The sequence below is a fragment of the Haliaeetus albicilla genome, chromosome 2 (assembly GCF_947461875.1).
Source record: "Haliaeetus albicilla chromosome 2, bHalAlb1.1, whole genome shotgun sequence".
NCBI lineage: Eukaryota > Metazoa > Chordata > Aves > Accipitriformes > Accipitridae > Haliaeetus > Haliaeetus albicilla.
In genome coordinates, this window is record NC_091484.1 from 9,044,186 (window position 1) to 9,062,280 (window position 18,095).

Here is an 18,095-nt window from a genome sequence, read left to right on the forward strand (position 1 = left end):
CACAAACTTTAGAATAGAATAAATGTTGTACAAACCGCAGGGTTTTTGCAAGGTAAAAATGCCAGTAAAGTAACTGGTAAAATGAAACCACGGTGTTGTGCAACGTTCTGTGGCAATTGCGTGGCCTCATTAGGTACCATGGGTTCCTCCCTCCACCTTCCTGCTGTCTAGTAAGATTTGGGTTTTCCACTCTACATCACCCTTCTGAGCCCCCCCAAATCTCGAATGGATGTTTATGTTCACAGCAGCTTTGCAGCCAGGGACGTATCATCTTCGGTTCATGTGGGAAACTGAGGCACGGACCCTGGTAAATTGTTTGCTGATGAATGCGATGACAAGTGCATATTGAGTCCAACTTTGGCTGAACCTAGATCTTCTGAACCCTTACCCCGTGCCCTGCTCCCCCAAATCAGCCACATCATCTCTTCGCCAAATCAATCTCTCCGACGTCTTCTAGCAAACCATTTCATTTTTCATAGATAGCCCCGGGGGCAGGGGATGTTCCACGTAAAAACAAAAAGCAATCGTGCCTCCCGCAAAGATTTTGCAATCCACATCTCCCTATATTCAAGGATCCTCACATTTTTGCTTAGGCAAGGTCCAGCTCGCTTCAGCGGGGATCGGAGGGGGTGGAGGTGACTCTGCTCTGTCACCCTCCGGGGCTTTACAGCAAAGTCAATCCGAGCCTTGGCTGAGCTGGGTCCTGCGACCACATCCAGAGCCCCACGGGCTCTCCCCCCCGTGTGCCACCAAACGCCGGGGGCCACCCAGCGGGGGCTCGTGGGGGAGGATTTAAACGTGGTGCGTCTTCACATGGCACCCAACAGCAGACGAGGGGAGTAAAAATGAAAATGATTCCACTATGTGCTTACACAGTCAACATGGTACAGGAAAACACTTTCAAAGTGCCGGTTTTTCACTTGCTGCGAGTTTTTCACGTGAACCTTTTACGTGTCTAACGTTTTTATTTGCTGCTAAAACGACTACGGGCTCAATTTTGTCGGCTTCCCAGAAAGTGAGACTTAAAAGACGTCTTTAAACAAATGAACCAACGCCAAGCATAATTACGCGCCGTCTGGATCCGCTTTTAAAGCCCCTTAACTCGCCCACACCACCGGGAGACCCCGGGCTCGTCCGTTCGGACAATCGGTGCTTTTTCCTCTCCCACCTTATCTAACGCCAAAGGGAAGAATTAGCATTGTCCCGGGCTTCTGCTTGCTTTAGGGAGGGAAAAAAAGAAAAAGGGTAAAAAAAAAAAAACCTCTTTCGAGCACGATATAAAAAGCGCAGGTGAGATAACAAAGGTATTGTCCCTCGCCAGCCTGGAAGTCGGGCTGCCGGCTTGGGTGTTTACTCTGAGAGCTGGCTCCCGGCTCCTGCCCCCCCTCCCCGCTGCCCGGGGGCGGCCCCGGCCCCCGGCGGGACTCCCCCCGCCTTTGTCACCCGCCCGGGCGGGCGGGCCGGGCCGGGCCGGGCCGGTCAGGGACTACATCGCCCAGCGTGCCCCGCTGCGCCCCTGATCAATGGCCCTTATTTGAATAATCTGTGAGCCCTTGGACTCAGGCCAATCAGCTGTCAGGGACCCATGATAAATCGCAATGCATTATTGATAATCATAATTACTCTGACATGCGCATTCCGCCCAATGGGGGTAATTTCCCAACTCTAGGAATTTGTTGTGAAGGGGAAAATAATTGCTACTATTTTGCTCCCGATGCTGGTGCACCATGTCGCGACGGAAGCAGGCGAAGCCCCAGCACATCAACTCCGAGGAGCAGCCCCCAGATGCTGCAAGTGGTAAGGCGAAAAGGGGGGGGGGGGGGGGGGGCGCGGAGCCGCCGCGGGTCCCAACTTTCCCGATGCGCGGAGGCGGCGGCCGGGGCGGCGAGGGGCGCTTCCCGGGGGGGCTTTTTCCAACCTCGTGCTTCACCCCCCCCTTTTCCCTTCCCTTCCCCCCCCCCCACCCTCCACGGGCTGTACCAGGAACCCGACCCCCAGCTCCCCGCAGGGTTTGGGGGGGGGCATTTAAATCCCCGCGGAGCCCCAGCGCGGTGTTGTTTTGCGGGGCTGAGCGGGGCACCGACCCCTCGGTATTTCCCCGGGGGGGGGGGCGGTTTTGGGGCGCTCCGGGAGCGCGGTGCCTCGCCCTGCCCGGCTGGCGGCCCCCCCCCCCCGCCCCCCCATGCCCCGCACCCCCGAGTGCCGCGGAACCTGCGTGGGGGGCGCGGGGCTGCGCCGGCCCCGCTGCCTTGGGGGGTGCAGCCTCATGGGAGGTGAACCCCAAAGCTTCCCTAAGGCGGAGGGGATTGCGGGGGGGGGGGTGGAGAGGAAGGAATTGCGAACAATCTTCGCAGGGGTAGGAAACGGCTGGAGTGTGGTTCCCTCGGTCTATTTAAGACTTTCTCGGTAGTTACATGAGGATTTTTGTGGGGCTTAAAAAAAAAAAAAACGAGGGGAAAAAAAACCCTCTCGGACTATTTTTGTTGGAGATCACAATCGCCCTGGACCTTTTGTAGCTTGACCTCCAGCCATCTTTGATTTCCGACTTCCTAAAATAACTCCGGTGAGCTAATGTGGGGTGTGCGTGAGCGCTTTGTATTTGGGCGGTGTGTGCGGGGGGGGGGGGATTTCGCTCCCGCAAATCGCCGTCCCTCCTTTTAGGGGAGCTCACAGCCCTTTGCCTCGTTGAGGGGAAAGTATGAATTTGCGCTCAAATTAGCCCAGAGCTCCCGGGTGGGCGTGCGGGGGACACTCGCTTTGCCCGTGTCCCCCCCCCACGGGAGCGGGGAAGGGTCGGAGCGTGCCCGGTTTTCCTCGACATCTTCCCGCGGGGGGCTGTCGGCAGCCGGGCTGCGGGTTCCCTGGGCTCCGGTACGGGCTCTCCCCCCTCTCCGAACGCCCTCGGAACCTGGGGAAGCTCCCGCGGTGCCCGTCCTGCTCCGAAACGAGAGTGAAGCGGGGAGGAGGACACGTCCCGGGTGGGGAAGGGGGGAGGCTGGTAGTGAGCTGTGTTTGTTCGGAGTTGTTGCGGTCGTTGTGCCCAGACCCCTCTGTGTGTCCCCCAAGAACTTTCTTTGGGTTCTCTGCCTTCCTAAGGGACGGGGTTTTTTTGGGGGGGGGGGGGGGGGGCATCCCTAAAACCGTACGGTACCACTGCACGTTACAGGAGCTGCTTATTCCCAGCCCTTCAGGAGGTTCGGGCTCTGAATTTTTGCCTCCTCCCCCCTCTCTTCTTTGAGTCGAAATGTGCAATTGTTGGGTCCGGTTAATGGTGACTTAAGAAACAGCAAGCTGGCCAGAAGGCAATAAATCCCATGTTTAATGCATGACTGTTTTCCTTTGTGCATATGGTTAGGTTGGGGGATGGAGGTGATGTTTCCACATGTAAATCTCTGCCCACTGCTGGAAAGCCACCTCCGGGGCTGCGCTGAAACAAAAGGGTTAATAACTCCTGATGCGGCCCGCTTGGGGCGGGGGAGGTGTGCGGGGAGGGGAGGATCGCTACACACCGTGCTCTCCGGGGCAATGGCCAGCTGCTTTTTTGTTGTTGTTGTTGGGGCTTTCCCCCCCCCCCCTCTCTTTTAACAACAAAACCCTGCCTGGAAATCCCTCCGGGAGCCGGGGCAGCGATTGCACAGGCTGGGGGGGGGGGGAAACTGGCGATGCTCTCGCCCCGTCGGGGTTGGTGATGGGGGGGGACGACTTCTCCTGCCGCCTCGGATGGGGCCGTCTTTTGGGGGTCGTGGGGGTGATGGGGGGGCCGGTGCTGCCGTGCGCCGCCCCGCGGCCGCGCTCCGCCGGGACCCTCCGCTGCGGCCCCGGGGTCCGCCCGGTGGCGGCGGCCGGTGCAGGTTCCCGCACCGAAACGCCGTCCTGCGGGATCTGCGTTTCTGCTTGCAGAACTAAAAAAAAAAAACCAACCAAAAAAACAAAAAAAAAAACCAACCCAAAAACAACCAAAAAAACGTGGCTGCTTCTCCGCTGGGCTCTTCCCGACCTCAAATGGGCAAAATGGGCTCGATCCTCCCCGCTCCAGGTGTGCCCGTAAATAACGAGTGATGAAGCTGCATAACAAAGTCGAAATACGGCGGGGATTTGTCTGGGACGTTATCGAGTATATACGTAATCGTAATAATAAAATCAAGCCCTTATCTCCTCTTTTGCAAGAGTTCCTTTTTTTTTGGTTTTTTTTTTTTGCAAAGCGATTTGGGACCCACCTCTGTGAACAATGCAGCGTGTTAAGAAACGGTTCTGCTAACCTGGTGATCAATTAACAGGTCAAAAAATCAGCAGGTGGTCACTGGAGACTACTACTACATACCGAAAATTAGCATTTTCACAAAGGGGTTGAAAATGCCCATTGTGCCGGATTACTGCCATTAAAAAATCTTGATTCATTCCTAAAAATACAGTATCAAACTGCAACTTTTTTTCTCGGGGTCAAATCGGGAGAGTTCCTTCAAGTTAAATCCCCGCTTCGCGCTTTGAGCCCTGCAGAAGCGGAGAAGGGGGGGGGGGGGGTGTTTAACGAGGAAAGGCAAGTTTTGCGGTGGTTTTCTTTTGGTTTATGTTTTATTTTAGGTTGCCCGAAGCTTGTGTCGCTGGGGAAGGCCGGCCGGGAGCAGCGGGGTTGGGGTAGAATCCCCCCGCCGTGGGGGCTGCGCACCCGGGGGGGCTGCACCGGTGCGAAGGGTTGAGGGTGCCTGGGAGCCCCGGGGGGGCGGGCAGGGGAGGAGGAGGAGGGGGGGGCGACTCCCGTCTTGTTTTTCCTTTTACGTAAGTGAAACATTATATTGGTTGTAGTGATGGAGCCCTTTTGCTGGGCTCGGCGGCATGTGACGTTTTGACAGAGCTGCTGCTCTAACCTTTGCCTCCTCCTGCTTGCTGTGGGTGGTAAGTTGATGTCAGGCTTACAATTAGGACTCTCATGCAATTGACCTTGGCAGCGGGGTTTGTGCCGTTTAGCTCGGTCTTAAACACTGTTCCTAGTGTTAAGTGTGGTCCGGGGGTGGGGAGGACCGGCCGGCGCCGAGCAGGTAGGGCTGGTGGCCGCTGCTGCCGGGGGGGGGGGGGAGAGAAGCCTCTGCTTTTTGGTCGTTGTTATCGCTGGAGAAACACCCGCCGCTTAAAAAAAAAAACCCCATTGGGATGGGTAACGTGCGGGCTGCCGTTTAGCTCAGGTGGATGCTGGGGAAGGGGGCCCAGCCCCGGTCCTGCTTCCCCACGGCGGCCCCGCCTTGGCAGCGCCGCCCGGGGGCGGCCGGTTCCCGGGGCCGGGCAGAGCCCCGGGGCCGGGACCGGGGCCGGGCAGCGCGGGGTGTGAGTGCCCTCCACCGACCGGCCCCTCCACCGACCGGCCCCTCCACCGAGCGGCCCCTGCCGAGCGCCGCCGGGACGGGCGGGGGCTGGCGGCTGCGGGCGTGCGCCTCGGCAGGTAACTCGCTAGGCGTTTTGGGAAGGGGCGGCCAGAAACACGGGGGCTGTTTTGGGTTAGTTTGTTTTGGTTTTTTTTTTTTTTTAAAAAAAGCCCTTTCAGAGGGCTTGGGGAGGGAGCGGGGCTGCGGGGGCCTGCAACCAGCGCCATGCCCTCTGTTTGAAGCCAGTGCCTCTGATGGTAACTTTTGCTGCGTGTTCGAACGCCTTTTTTAAAATTTTTTTGGTCCTCAGAAGCGTTTATCGATGATAGCTTATTCTGCCCTTGGCCGAATATTTTTCTTGAATAGGTGGGTAAACAAAAGGGTCAATCAGTAGGTAGATTAAAAAAAAAAATTTAAAAAAAGCCTTGAGAGAGAACCTGAAAGCACGTGAAATCCTAATTGTTAGGTGTAACACGTTTCTGGCTCGTTCTTGGGTAGAAAAATGCTGCTGATAAACTCAGTGTAGAAAAACATCAAGGCCTTTGGAATATTTCTGTAAGTAATCAGTTGTGTATTTTGCTTACTCAAGGAAGTGGTTTTGTCATAGCTACAGTTAAAGTAAATGCTTTAAATGGTGTTTTATAGTGGGAGAAGAAGGGAAATTTTGGACAGTTTAAGGTGCGTGGAAGTCCTAGCTCTTCAGCTGGGAACAGGGGGGAAAAAAAAAGAAAAGAAAGGGGAGCACGATGCCTGAGCTGATGGCAGGGGTTTTCACATCTAGGGCTGGAGTGGATACTTGCTAATCCTTCATGAGTTAATTTTAACTGGGGGAAGTGCATGGTTATGTTAATGTTAAAGTAAAAATAGTTGATCAAATGTAGTCTGTGGAAAAAGTAAGCTCACCCAAGGTATTAAACTCTTGGGGGGGGGGGGGGGAGAAGGCGGGGGGGAGCTTGAGCTCTGGCCATTTCCTCCCAATTCAAGTGAAATATAATTTTATCACAGTTGGGGAAAAAAAAAAGTCACATTGCTCAGATGAGTGGTAGACCAGCAGCGCCCTTTTTGAAATCCCATCAAACCAGACTTATTTCACTCCTCTTTTACTGGTTCCCTTAAAAAAGAAAAATTAATTCGAGCTGTGTGGATTTTATCAGCCTTCCTTGTCGATGACCGCCTTGTCCTACACAATAGTGGATTTTTTCCATCCATTTGCCAGTGATTCAATCTAACCCCCCTGCTGGGTTTACTGCATTCTTCTAACTTATTGGATAACTAGATGCTGAGAGATAACATTCCTGAAATTCGGGGGTGGGGAGATAAAAAAAACAGTAGAAGTCCTATCCCTGGGAAGCCTTTGGAGAGGGTTAAATGAAGTGCACAAGCGATTGTTGTGGCAGGGTTCTCCGCTCCTCGGTAAATCCTCGTACAGTACGTGGACAGAGCTGCACGGGGAGGGTTCTTTGCAGAGAAACCCCACGATTTCGGACCGTTAAGTTCATGTCAGTGAGAACTGCTGCGGGGGGAGGGCAGGGCAGGGCGGCACGGGGCTTGGGGTAAATGAGGTGCTCTGATTGCAGGCGCTCGCTGCTCCTTCGAGCCTGGGGAGAGGATGTAGCTAGAAATCAAGATGAAGAGTTTCAGAGAAGCTCTTGGGGATTTTTTTAAAGAAACAGTAAATCGCTCCTTTATTATTCCGGCTACTACACAATAACCAAGCATCCTGCTTCTACTGACTGTATCTTAAAAAAATCAAACCTTTTTGAGATGGAGAAAGCTATTGCACTCTTTCTAAGGTAGAAGGGAAAGCAAGGCATAACTGTTCCCTACTTGTCATGAAGCAAGTCGGTACAAGCTGGGAATTGAAATTTATTTGGAGTTCTGAGCTAGTGCCTTACTGTCAGACAGAGGAGCTGGAAACTCAGATGTGTGACAGTGGCAGCGAGGGCAGGCAGGGGCAGGGCTGCTAACCTGCCTGCTGCTGCCGAACACAGGTGCCTTCAGTTTACTGGAGTCCCTTCCTCTGAGGTGGTGCTTAGGACCAGAGAAGTTACCTCTGGAGCTCCTCAGAATTATGAGCATGGGCTGTGCTGGAGTTTGGAAAAAGGGGGCTTTGAATTTAGCGCGGTCCTATCGGTGGAAAAAAATTGAAGGAACTATCAGTGGAAGGGAGATAAATGATCGTATGCTTTGAAGCAGTTAAAGTTTGAGGACTTGTCTAGACATAGTTATCCTTGAATATCTCCTTGGGGGTGGGCAACAACAGTCTTTCATGCAGGCGTTTCTACTCCACTTGTAACATTTTCCATGGGCACTGCGGAGGTGCAAACTGCAGCGTGAAATGCATGTCCTCACGGAGGAGAGACTGTGGAAGAAAGAGCTTTGTGCTTTCTAAAGTAAAACCTAAGGTTATTTTGGAATGTGGGGAAACTGTATAGTTGGGCCTGGGAGATTAGACTGTTAAAGCCCTAAATGCTAAAGGATTTGGAAAAGAGGTTTTGATGTTTTAGCTTATTTTGTGAAATACCTGCTGGATGGATGGATGGAAATAGTTAGGAAAGTAGTCAAGTAAAGACCTCGAGTCAGCGTACAGAGTAGTTATGGAGGCTTCTTGTCTCTTTTTTTCAACACCAGTCCTTTCTTTCCCATTATATCTACTCAGACTTTTGCAAAGATGAGTTCAAAAACATCCATTCTTGACCTCAGTTGACCCTATTTGTTGACTGAGTTCTGAATCGTGTGCTACTTGTACTTGTTTGCAGACTAGGTATCTGTATATTTTTCCATAGAGTTAAATCAACTTTAGAGGCACCGATTTAATGATATTTGGGCTGGGAAATGTATGCTAAAACTATGCTTTTACTTGATTCCTTCACTTGTGGAAGTTGTTTGGGCTACCGGGGGGCAGGGAAAGTATTTAATTCTCCCTGTTTAGATATGAGGGATGCAAACAGTTTTGATCATAGCTGTGCTGAGAACACCTTTCCTCCCTGTTCAAGGACTTGTAACCCTGAAGTGGACGTGATTAACAGAATTGCATACATATAGATTGGGATTTATTGCTTTGCTGACTATACCACAACAGGCCTCTGATACTTGCGGTTTTTAATTGATCTAGCCGGTTTTTAAGAAAAAACTTTAATGTGCACTTTCTGACACTCAACATTAAACAGATGAAGTTTGAATATACATATAATACCCTTGTTAACCTAACAAATGTCAAGGTTTGCAATATCCTCCCTTACAGAAGGATTTTATGCTACCCTGAAACAGTAAGTCAAGGTGGTACTTGAGTTGTTGCTTGGACATGCTTCCCCTGCACCCTGCCATGTACAGGATATACACGTGTATCAGACGTGTGGTTCAGTTACACTTTTAAAATGAAAGCCACAAATAGCTCCTGTGCTTGCAGACTCTACAGTTCCCCTTGTAAAATGGTGTGGGCTAGTAAGATGGAACCGGAGCTGAGCCCCGAGGAGAATTACTGGAGATGCAAGACCTGAATAGAAGAGATCTCGTAATAGAAATTCTCCATTGTGGGTGAGGTCTGTAGTGTGCCTTGCTGGGTGCGTGGGAGGTGAAGTACTTGGTTACTGCACCCTTGGCACCCATCAAAATTGGACCAATTAATATGAATTACAGGATGCTTCACCTGATGGGGGCTGTAATACATCTGCAGTCCTTCCTGCTTCCCTCTCAGCTGTGAGAGCCTCAAGTTTTACCTCCTAAACACTCCTGCCTCCCGTGCCCCGAATGCTTGCCCACCTCGAGCCGGGCACAAGTTTGTTGTTTGAAGGATGGCTAGACTGAGCAAAAACATCCTGTTTTGGTTTAGAATCTCTCTTAACCTCTCTTCCCGTTCTGACATTTCCCTGAATGCTATTTTTTTTTGTCCGCGTGCAAATTATGCTCACTCTAATCTGTGGGGCACGGGTGGAGGAAGGGCAGGAGTGGACTTGCAGACCAGCTTTGCTTTCCCTCCCCCTCCCAAAAAGCGGGTGCGTTGCGGATGCAGCTAAACAGGGTGTCCCGAGCAGGTCTGCAATGACTTTGCGTGTTTTGCAAGGAGGACCTGTTGCTTCACTGTCTAATAATCTATCCTCAGTATCAATGTAGGCTCATACCTCTGTGTGGGGTTCTGTAAGTTAATCTTTTCTTTACTACTGAGGCTTTTTAGAGGTTGGGGTTTTATGTGAGCGTGCTTTTGAAGTATTTAAAAGCTAATGTTGGACTTACTTTTGCTTTTGTCAGCCCTCTTCGGTAGTAATTACTTCCATAATGGCGGAGTGAATGTTGTTTAATAGATCAGCGTACAATTAAGAGCTGCTCTGAAGTTCCTGTGTTAACAGTCTTACATGAATTTCTGAGAGACAGTTAACAGAGAACTATAAACTGAAGTAGAAAGAAGAAAATAAGCCAATGTGATGTTTTGCTCAGCGTTATGATGCTTTCTCTGTCTTCTTGGGTCGTGTTCCTTTTAAGCCGTTTTTGTTTTGCGGGTGCTTGCTGCCTTGCTGCACTGTTCCCTTTTTACCTGTGTAAAGGGATTTGCGATAAACCTCTTTCCATTGAGCCTTGTGTGAGACTCCTTTTATATTTATGGAAAACAGAACTGAAATGCACATTTCTTTGGGGCTGCAAATGAATTGGCACCAAAACAAAGAGCAGGACTTCAGATCGATCTGTAAGCTTGATTCCAGTGTCTTGTATCTTTTAACTTGCAGTTCAGGTGAAGTGGGTGATCTTAAGAATAGGAAATACTCGGTCTAAATCTAGCTATTAATAATCTGACTTTCTTTTATTTTAAGGGAGTCCACAAGACGTCCCAGGTGACGGAGATGGTGAAATGAGTTCCAAAAGGTGCCGCACGGAGGAAACTAAAATCTGTGAGAAATGCTGTGCAGAATTCTTTGATCTCTCTGAATTCCTTGAGCATAAGAAAAATTGCACTAAAAATCCACCTGTTCTAATCATGAATGACAGTGAGGGAACAGTACCCCCGGAAAGCTTCTCTGAAGCTTCTCTAGGGAGCTTTCCAAGTGATCGAATGGATAGCAGGACACGCAAGGACATTCAGGCAAAGGGCTGCCCTGGCTCTATGGAAAAGAGAGAGGGAAAAATGGATGCTGAATCGGTAGGAGGAATGTACCTTAAAATAGAACCCCCCGTCACACCTGCGGCTCCTGGGCTAAGCTATCTACCAAAATCCAAAGTACCAAACACTAATGTGACTTTGCAGACGATACGCGGCACTAAAGTGGCTGTGAACCAGCGGACCTCCGATGCCATCTCTTCTTCAGCAGCCAGTTTTAATGCTATCCCCATGATCCTGGAGCAGCTCGTGTGTTTGCAGCAGCAGCAACTCCAGCAAATTCAGTTGACGGAGCAAATTCGCATTCAGATTGCCATGATGGCTCCCCATGCCCTGCATCCTTCTATAGCAGCTGCTACTGATCCACTAAAAGCTCTGGGCGCTCACATGTCTCAGCAGCTGTCGGCTGCTGTTGCTTTAATCGGACAAAAAGCTGGAAGCCAGAGCCTATCACTGGAATCCTTGAAGCAAGGAAAACTACCTCATTCTAACACTGGTGTTGCGGCCGCCAGCTCGCTGGCTGCTGGGCTTTCCTCCTCCTTCCCCTTGAAGCCAGAGGCAAGCAGAAGCCTCCCCGGCTCCATTTCTCGGTTCCCGAATCCTTTGCTACCTCAGTCCTCCAACTCCGTCATCTTCCAGAATCCGCTTTCGGCCGTTTCTTCTGTAATAGATTCCTCAAAGAAGGGGAAGGGAAAACCCCCCAACATTAGCGTGTCTGAAAGCAAACCGAATGCAGAAGAGCCCTTCTTCAAACACAAGTGTAAATTCTGCGGCAAGGTCTTTGGCAATGACAGTGCCCTGCAGATTCACCTCCGTTCCCACACCGGTGAAAGACCCTACAAGTGTAACATTTGTGGTAACCGCTTTACAACCAAAGGAAACCTTAAAGTGCATTTTCAGCGTCACAAAGAGAAGTACCCCCACATAAAGATGAATCCGTACCCGGTTCCTGAGCACCTGGACAATGTTCCCACTAGCACTGGAATCCCGTATGGCATGTCTGTGCCATTGGATGAGTCTAACCTAATTGTGGATAGCAAACCTCTCCTCACAACTCTGCCTACCTCTGCGGCCACCAGTGCACCTCAGACCGTCTCCAACCTAGCTGGTATTAAGGAGTCTCTGCCTGGTACGTTCTCAAGTGACCTGCAGTCAAGGCCTTCTCCAGAAAGTGAGGGTGGCTCTTCCTCATCGGGGGTGGTCGGTCATGAATCGGGAACAGAGCAGAGCTTGAGTTCACCGCAAGCTACCTGCAGCGTGAGCATCTTCCATGTAAGTGGGTCAAACGAGCAAGGCTCAGAAACTTCAAAGCTTCAGCAGCTGGTTGAAAACATCGACAAATCCACTGCTGACCCCAACGAGTGCCTGATCTGTCACAGAGTGCTGAGCTGCCAGAGTTCGCTCAAAATGCATTATCGTACTCACACTGGAGAGAGGCCATTCAAGTGTAAGATCTGTGGCCGTGCCTTCTCCACTAAAGGGAACCTTAAAACTCATTACGGTGTCCACCGGGCCAATACTCCTTTGAAGATGCAACATTCGTGTCCTATTTGCCAGAAGAAGTTTACAAACGCAGTTGTGTTGCAGCAGCATATCCGCATGCATATGGGGGGACAAATACCCAATACACCAATGCCAGAAAACACCTGCGACAATACTGATGTGGATCCTACTGTGGCTGAGAAGAACGGAGACATCAGTCGCCCAGACGAGATTGTGGAAAGCATCGAGATAGAAGAGGACCTGGACTCTCAGGATGGCCCTAGGAGTTCTTCAAAACCTCCTACTCCCTACGATGCACAATCGGAATCGCCAGCCACGGCAGCCGCCTTCTCTGGTATTGCAGCGCTGGAGAATCAAATGAAGATCGTCAACTCCGCTTTGAACCTGCAGCGGCAAAGCAGCTTGAAGTCTAGTGACAATGGCTCAGCAGAAAGCGATGGCATGACAAACGATTCGTCTTCTGTGGCAGGAGATCCAGATTATCAGAACGGCAGGAGTCCTGCTGCCTCCGAGTCTGCATCGCTCCAGGCTCTGTCCCCAGCCAACAGCCAAGCTGAGAGCGTAAGGTCAAAGTCACCTAGCTTCAACAATCAAGAAGATACAGGCACAGGAAATAAATTGGAGGGTCCTGAGAACAATTCTGCAGAAATGGAAGGGGTCGTCGGGGCTTTGGATTTAACTTACGGCAATATTGGTCGAAAGGTCATTAAAGAAGAACCTGGGTTACACTTTGCAAATGGAGAATATGGTGAGTACTGTGAAATGCTGGCGGTAACTTGGGGTGGAGTAGCAGGACTGGAGGAAATCCATCTCTAAAATGACCAACAGGAGTCAGAACCTCCTCAGCTTTCCCCTCTTCCTTCTCCTCTATTAGGATAGGAGCATATGCCCTGTGAAGTTTTCCTGACTCAGTCAGACTCAAAATTCCAAGACCTAAGTGCTGTCATCTCCTGCAAGGGGTAGCATATAGGTCCTTAAAATAAATACAGGCTGTGCACTTACTATCTTTCATGGGCTCACCTGGTACCTCCCTATAGCTCTCTGAAGATCCATGTTTGTGTTTCATGGAAAACTGCTTAACCCAAGAATGTGACATTAAAACTCTGGAATCTTCTGTGGGGTTTTTGAGCTCTTTAGCATTGATGCTCATGTTGATCTCAATTTGACCTTAAAGTGAGACTTTCTAACTCCTAAGCTCGCCAACAAAAATAGGGATGAACTGATTTCTTTTGGAGCACCCTAGCAAGTGTAATAGCAGCCCTACCATGTGCCTTTGGAGGGCTTTGCAGGCACGCTCTTCAGGTACGTGGAGCTCGAAAGGCAGGGCCTCCGGTATCTCAGCCAGACTTAAGCTTGGAAGCAGAAGGAGGTTGCGATAAACGTTATCTGTGCTTTCTTTCCAGGTCGAAGTAGTATTCCAGCTGCTTTTGTTAGAGCCCCACCAGCCCTCATAAAAATGGAGATGCCCAGCGAGCGTCCCATTAGCACTAGCCATTTCATTGGCCCACCAGCTCTCTCCCCTGGTGTTGCCCCTCTCCTCGTGCCACGACCGAAATTCTGCCGTCCCGCCAAACAGCATATCTGCACTACATGTGGGAAGAACTTCTCCTCTGCCAGCGCCCTTCAGATTCATGAACGGACCCATACTGGTGAAAAGCCATTTGCCTGCACCATCTGTGGGAGAGCCTTTACAACAAAAGGAAACCTGAAGGTAAGTCATCTCTTATGTTGTGATCCTCTTTGTCCGGCAAAGTCATACCAGAGAGGGAAAGGCTATTGCTAGTATTTGCCCTGCCTTTGGGGACAACTTTGATTTTCTTTTAGTTCCTCAAATGGTTACCTTTGACTTTTGTCTCTCCTTCCTGAGTTTCTTCACACAACTTGCTAAACAGTGCACTGAGGTCACCTGCAGAAGTCTTTGCTACTGTCCTTGACTTTCCTTTTTGGATGGTGGGGAAGGCTTAGCCCTTACTAAGCTGATTGCTTTATTTTCATTTGGATTTGGATGTGTCAAGACACAAACATTTCATAGACTGAATGCTACAAAATGATGTCTACAGAATGCATGCATTACACTGCGCTGCTTGAAACACCACGCAGGATGAGGAGGGATAAAACAGACGATAATCCTGAGATGGCACAAAGTACTTGGGGATTGTGTTTAAGCACTTGCTGAAGAAGTGCTCCAAGTCTATCCTTATTGTCAGATTAATCCATTTGCCCTGTAAGGGACTTGCAGCTCCCTCACACAGGCTTCTCGCTTCCCATGAGAACCTCTTCAGGCTCTTCAGCCCTGTTGCGCAAGTGCTGATGGGGAGAGAAAATACTCTGCAGTTTGTGAACAGTCACTTGCTGGAAGCACTAGCAGTATGTTTGTGGTGTGGAAGATTTTAGCTTAGGTGTAACCTCTCTTCCAAATTCCTTGGTGAAGTTGGTGGGTTTGGTTTTCTGGTTTTGGGGTTTTTTTTTTTTTGCATTAACTAATGTTTTTTTTAATGTAGTCTGTTCACAGCAAATAATACGGCTTTTATTTTTTGGCGGGGGAGAGGGGCATCTTTGCCAACACCACAGTAAGTGTAAAAACACAGTCCTACAAGCACTTCAGCAGTAAACTCTAGAGAGCCATGGTGATGTCTGGCAGTAGAATGACTGCATCTTACACATGCCAGAAAGAGAACAGACAAGAACTAGCCATCTTAAATACTTACCTGAATGCAAATGGACCATACATGACTTCTTTTGAGCAACTTGGGTGTAAGCAAAGTAGAACTTGGGTATACAATAAAAGAACTGCAGTATTAACGATTCTCTTTACTTTTTTCCCCTCTGGAAGGTCCATGTAGGAACTCACATGTGGAATAACTCTGCCAGGCGGGGAAGGCGGCTTTCAATTGATAACCCCATGGCTCTGCTGGGGAATGATCCCAAGAAGGTATCTGAAATGTTTCCAAAGGATATAATGCCTCCTTCAGTGAGCATTGACCCCACAGTATGGAATCAGTATGCAGCGGTACTCAGCAATGGCATAGCGATGAAGACTAACGAGATCTCGGTGATCCAGAGCGGTGGCTTACCTACCCTTCCAGTCACCATTGGGGGTGGTTCGGCAATAAATACTGCTACAGTCTCCAAAATAGATGGGACCCAGTCTGGGACTGGTTCTGATACGGAGAAGGCCAGTGGTGCTGCTGCAGACAATGTGCCAAAACACCAATTCCCTCACTTCATGGAGGAGAACAAAATTGCTGTTAGCTAAAAACTCTAGTGAAGTTGACGTACAGAAAGAACAAATATATATATACACAAACATATATTTTTAAGAGATTCCACTTCAGCCTCCTATTTTCCTATTGATGTGCAAATGATTTTATGGTTGTCTTTGTAAGAGTTGCCCAGAGTACAATCATGATATTGCTTTGCAAATAGTAAATAATAAAGAATAGGATTTCCTTCTATTTGGAAAGATGCGGGTCTTGCAAAGTAGTTCTTACGTGTGACTTTAATGTGTACAGCCTTACAGAAGTTTCTACAACTTGAAATTCCAAAGGTTAGAATATTTACCTCTTTGTTTAGAGTGAAATACTTGGGGGGGGTTTGAATAGAGTGGAAACAACCTACTGTTGATGGAAAAGCTTCTATTTACTGATGAGAAATGAAAACTATTAATGCGGGTAAATATGCTAGAATGTCTGCCACCCTCTTAGAAATAGTTTTTCTGTTTGGATTTTTGGCTCTGTGTGGTTTCTGAATGTACTTTTTCCTATAATGGCTATCAAAACTACAAAAAAAATTTTTTTATTCCTTTTTTGCCTCAGAAGTTCTATGGAAAGAAAGTTGCTGTTTTTCTTTAATCACTGCTCCTAAGGAATTAATTTTCTGTATTGTTGGCTGCTGCTTATTTAATACTACTACTAGGACAGTCCTTCAAGTATAGTGCCAAACTCCTACTTCCAAAGATGTGCAGTTTTTCCTAGATGTTTTATTTCAATACCGAGAGCCCCAAACAAGCATGGGTGGGTATGTATATACTTTTTTTTTTTTCCTCTCTTGAAAGGGAAGACTTGCCTTGGGAAGTCAGGTCTAAAAGCTCTGCAAGGAATCTCAGGTGACTGTTGCAATTAAGCATGGGAACTGGTTTCCTTAGCAAGAGACTTTTTTATTTTTATTTTTTTCATTTGGGTAATTTAGAAAATCAGTCTGTGTAAACCTGTATTTAAATATGAAGTATTCATGCTTAGGTTAAATGTTTTGTGGGTTTTTGGATGGCATTCCTACTCTGGTCATTAAGTTTCTTGGTGGTCTGTGAACTTGCATTCTACCAAAATGGTAATTAATGATCCATGTGTTTTGTATGAAGGTTGCTGGGATAGTCATCTGGATTCTAAGTTATCTACCTCATTTTTTTCCTTTTGTAGTTGTAGTGTCTATTTTTCTATTAATGACCACTGTAATGAACTGAGATTCAAGCAGATGCTTCCATGCACTATCTGAAACCAAAACCTGATGTATTAGTGGAAGCACCTGAAGACTTACTGGACTGACCTTTCACTATTCCTCTAATGTCTGCTGGAACTGTATGTGTAATGGGATCTAAACCAGATTGGAAGGTGAGCATTTGGTATGGAAGGACTGAACGACGGAAGGAAGTCTAGTTGTTGACTGCAGGAAATCTTCAAGTCCAGTCTCCGTTGTGGAAGGCCCCAAAAATGCAGATTACCAAAAGTTTGTGTAATGTTGTTGCACCTGATTCTTGCTTATGATCTCTGTATGCCGAGTTGTGCCTTTCCTGCTGGACTTGTAAGTAAGAACATACCAGTACCTGTTTACACTGTAAAATGGATATTGTTACATAGACCATGCAAAAGGCATCCCAATTGTCAAGTTTCTGCATTGTGAATGTATAACTTTTAAGAACTCTGTAGTTTTGAGTATCTACTGATGCGTTTCTGTTGACATTTTGAGAATAAATTTTGGGATGGCTTTTTCACACTTAGTGCTTACATTTTTCTGGCAAAGCATTTGTCTCCAGAAGAGCAAGTTCAATAGGCAGCATCCTGTCTCACTCCGTGGCTTTTTAAATCTGTGATCTAGGGTTGTGCTTTAGTTTGTTACTTAAAACAACAGAAACGAGGTAGCAGTGGAGGAGTCTCTAGATCAGTTTCTTGGGAACAGTTGGGGTTTGATAGAGGGATTGATACTTGCCAGGGATGTTGATTCCCACACTAGAATAGAATGACAGTAATACACGCAGTAATTCCTGTACTGTGATCACCCTAGAAAGGGGAAGGAATACTAAGTTTATCAAATTGCCAGTGCCTGAAGATGCTGGCTGCATGGAAAAAATGATAACTAACTTCCCTAAAGAGCAAAGGAAAAGAGAGTTCTGAAAACAGCCCTGATAACAATGGAAAAGTGTTGAGATTCTGATACTCACAACCTGAACTAGCAAATATATTTTGTGCTTGGGAGGTAACAGTGGAGGAAAACGGTGCAGAACCAGTGTACCCTTAAGGTGCACCCTTCCAACATCGGTGCTGCCTGATCATGGTGCCCCTTGCACAAGGCTCATGCTTGGGAGTGGGGGAAAAAAAGACAGAAACACTTGCTCTCTAAGCTCTACCACAAGCTCTGGAGGAATGAAAAAAGAAGGGGTGGGGAGGGCAGGACCAGGCGTGAGGTGATCCAGGAAGGTGGGCAAAATAAACGTAGGAGCAGAAGGAAAGGTAACAACACATGGGGGATGTGCGGGAAGGGAGAAAGCATACACCACTTACCTGGTCTACACAGAGAATGCAGTTGTTTTAAAACAGCGCTATAGTTCCAGGAGGCAAAATATTTGGTGCGAGAGAAGACATGACCCTTCTCTCCTCAGGGAAATGGAGGGACTGTAACCTGAACCACAACGGATGAGGAGTATAGCGAGAGGTCTCTCTGGCGATAAGTAAAAATAAACTATATATTCGTGCTAGTGTGGATACTGTTCTCAGCTACTGAGCTTACAACCTGCTATGAGAGCAGCGTTGCTCTGGGTGCCTGGATGGACTTGCTGCCAGGGCTGCTGCTGTCCCTTCAAACTTTGGGCTGGATTTCCAGCTGGTTCCTTACGCTCGTGGTGCTGGGCACGCCATGCAGGACGTGCTGCCTGT

The 18,095-nt window shown here is 48.6% G+C and overlaps 1 protein-coding gene across 1 annotated transcript; it reads left to right on the forward strand.

Annotated features, from left to right (window-relative positions):
• Window positions 1-1,210: 1,210 nt before the first annotated feature.
• On the forward strand, window positions 1,211-16,938 carry SALL4 (spalt like transcription factor 4). Its single transcript, XM_069804991.1, has 4 exons — window positions 1,211-1,797; window positions 10,163-12,697; window positions 13,353-13,660; window positions 14,783-16,938. The coding sequence occupies exons 1-4, from the start codon at window positions 1,728-1,730 to the stop codon at window positions 15,203-15,205; spliced, it is 3,336 nt and encodes a 1,111-aa protein (XP_069661092.1). The 5' UTR covers window positions 1,211-1,727; the 3' UTR covers window positions 15,206-16,938.
• The last annotated feature ends 1,157 nt before the right edge of the window (window positions 16,939-18,095 follow it).

Bases quoted from the DNA above. Each gene is read 5' to 3' on its own strand.
- SALL4 (XM_069804991.1), top strand. From the start codon at position 1,728: ATGTCGCGACGGAAGCAGGCGAAGCCCCAGCACATCAACTCCGAGGAG. The intron at 12,698-13,352 runs GTGAGTACTGTG...CTTTCTTTCCAG, and splicing joins CTTTGCAAATGGAGAATATG to GTCGAAGTAGTATTCCAGCT. The intron at 13,661-14,782 runs GTAAGTCATCTC...CCCCTCTGGAAG, and splicing joins CAACAAAAGGAAACCTGAAG to GTCCATGTAGGAACTCACAT.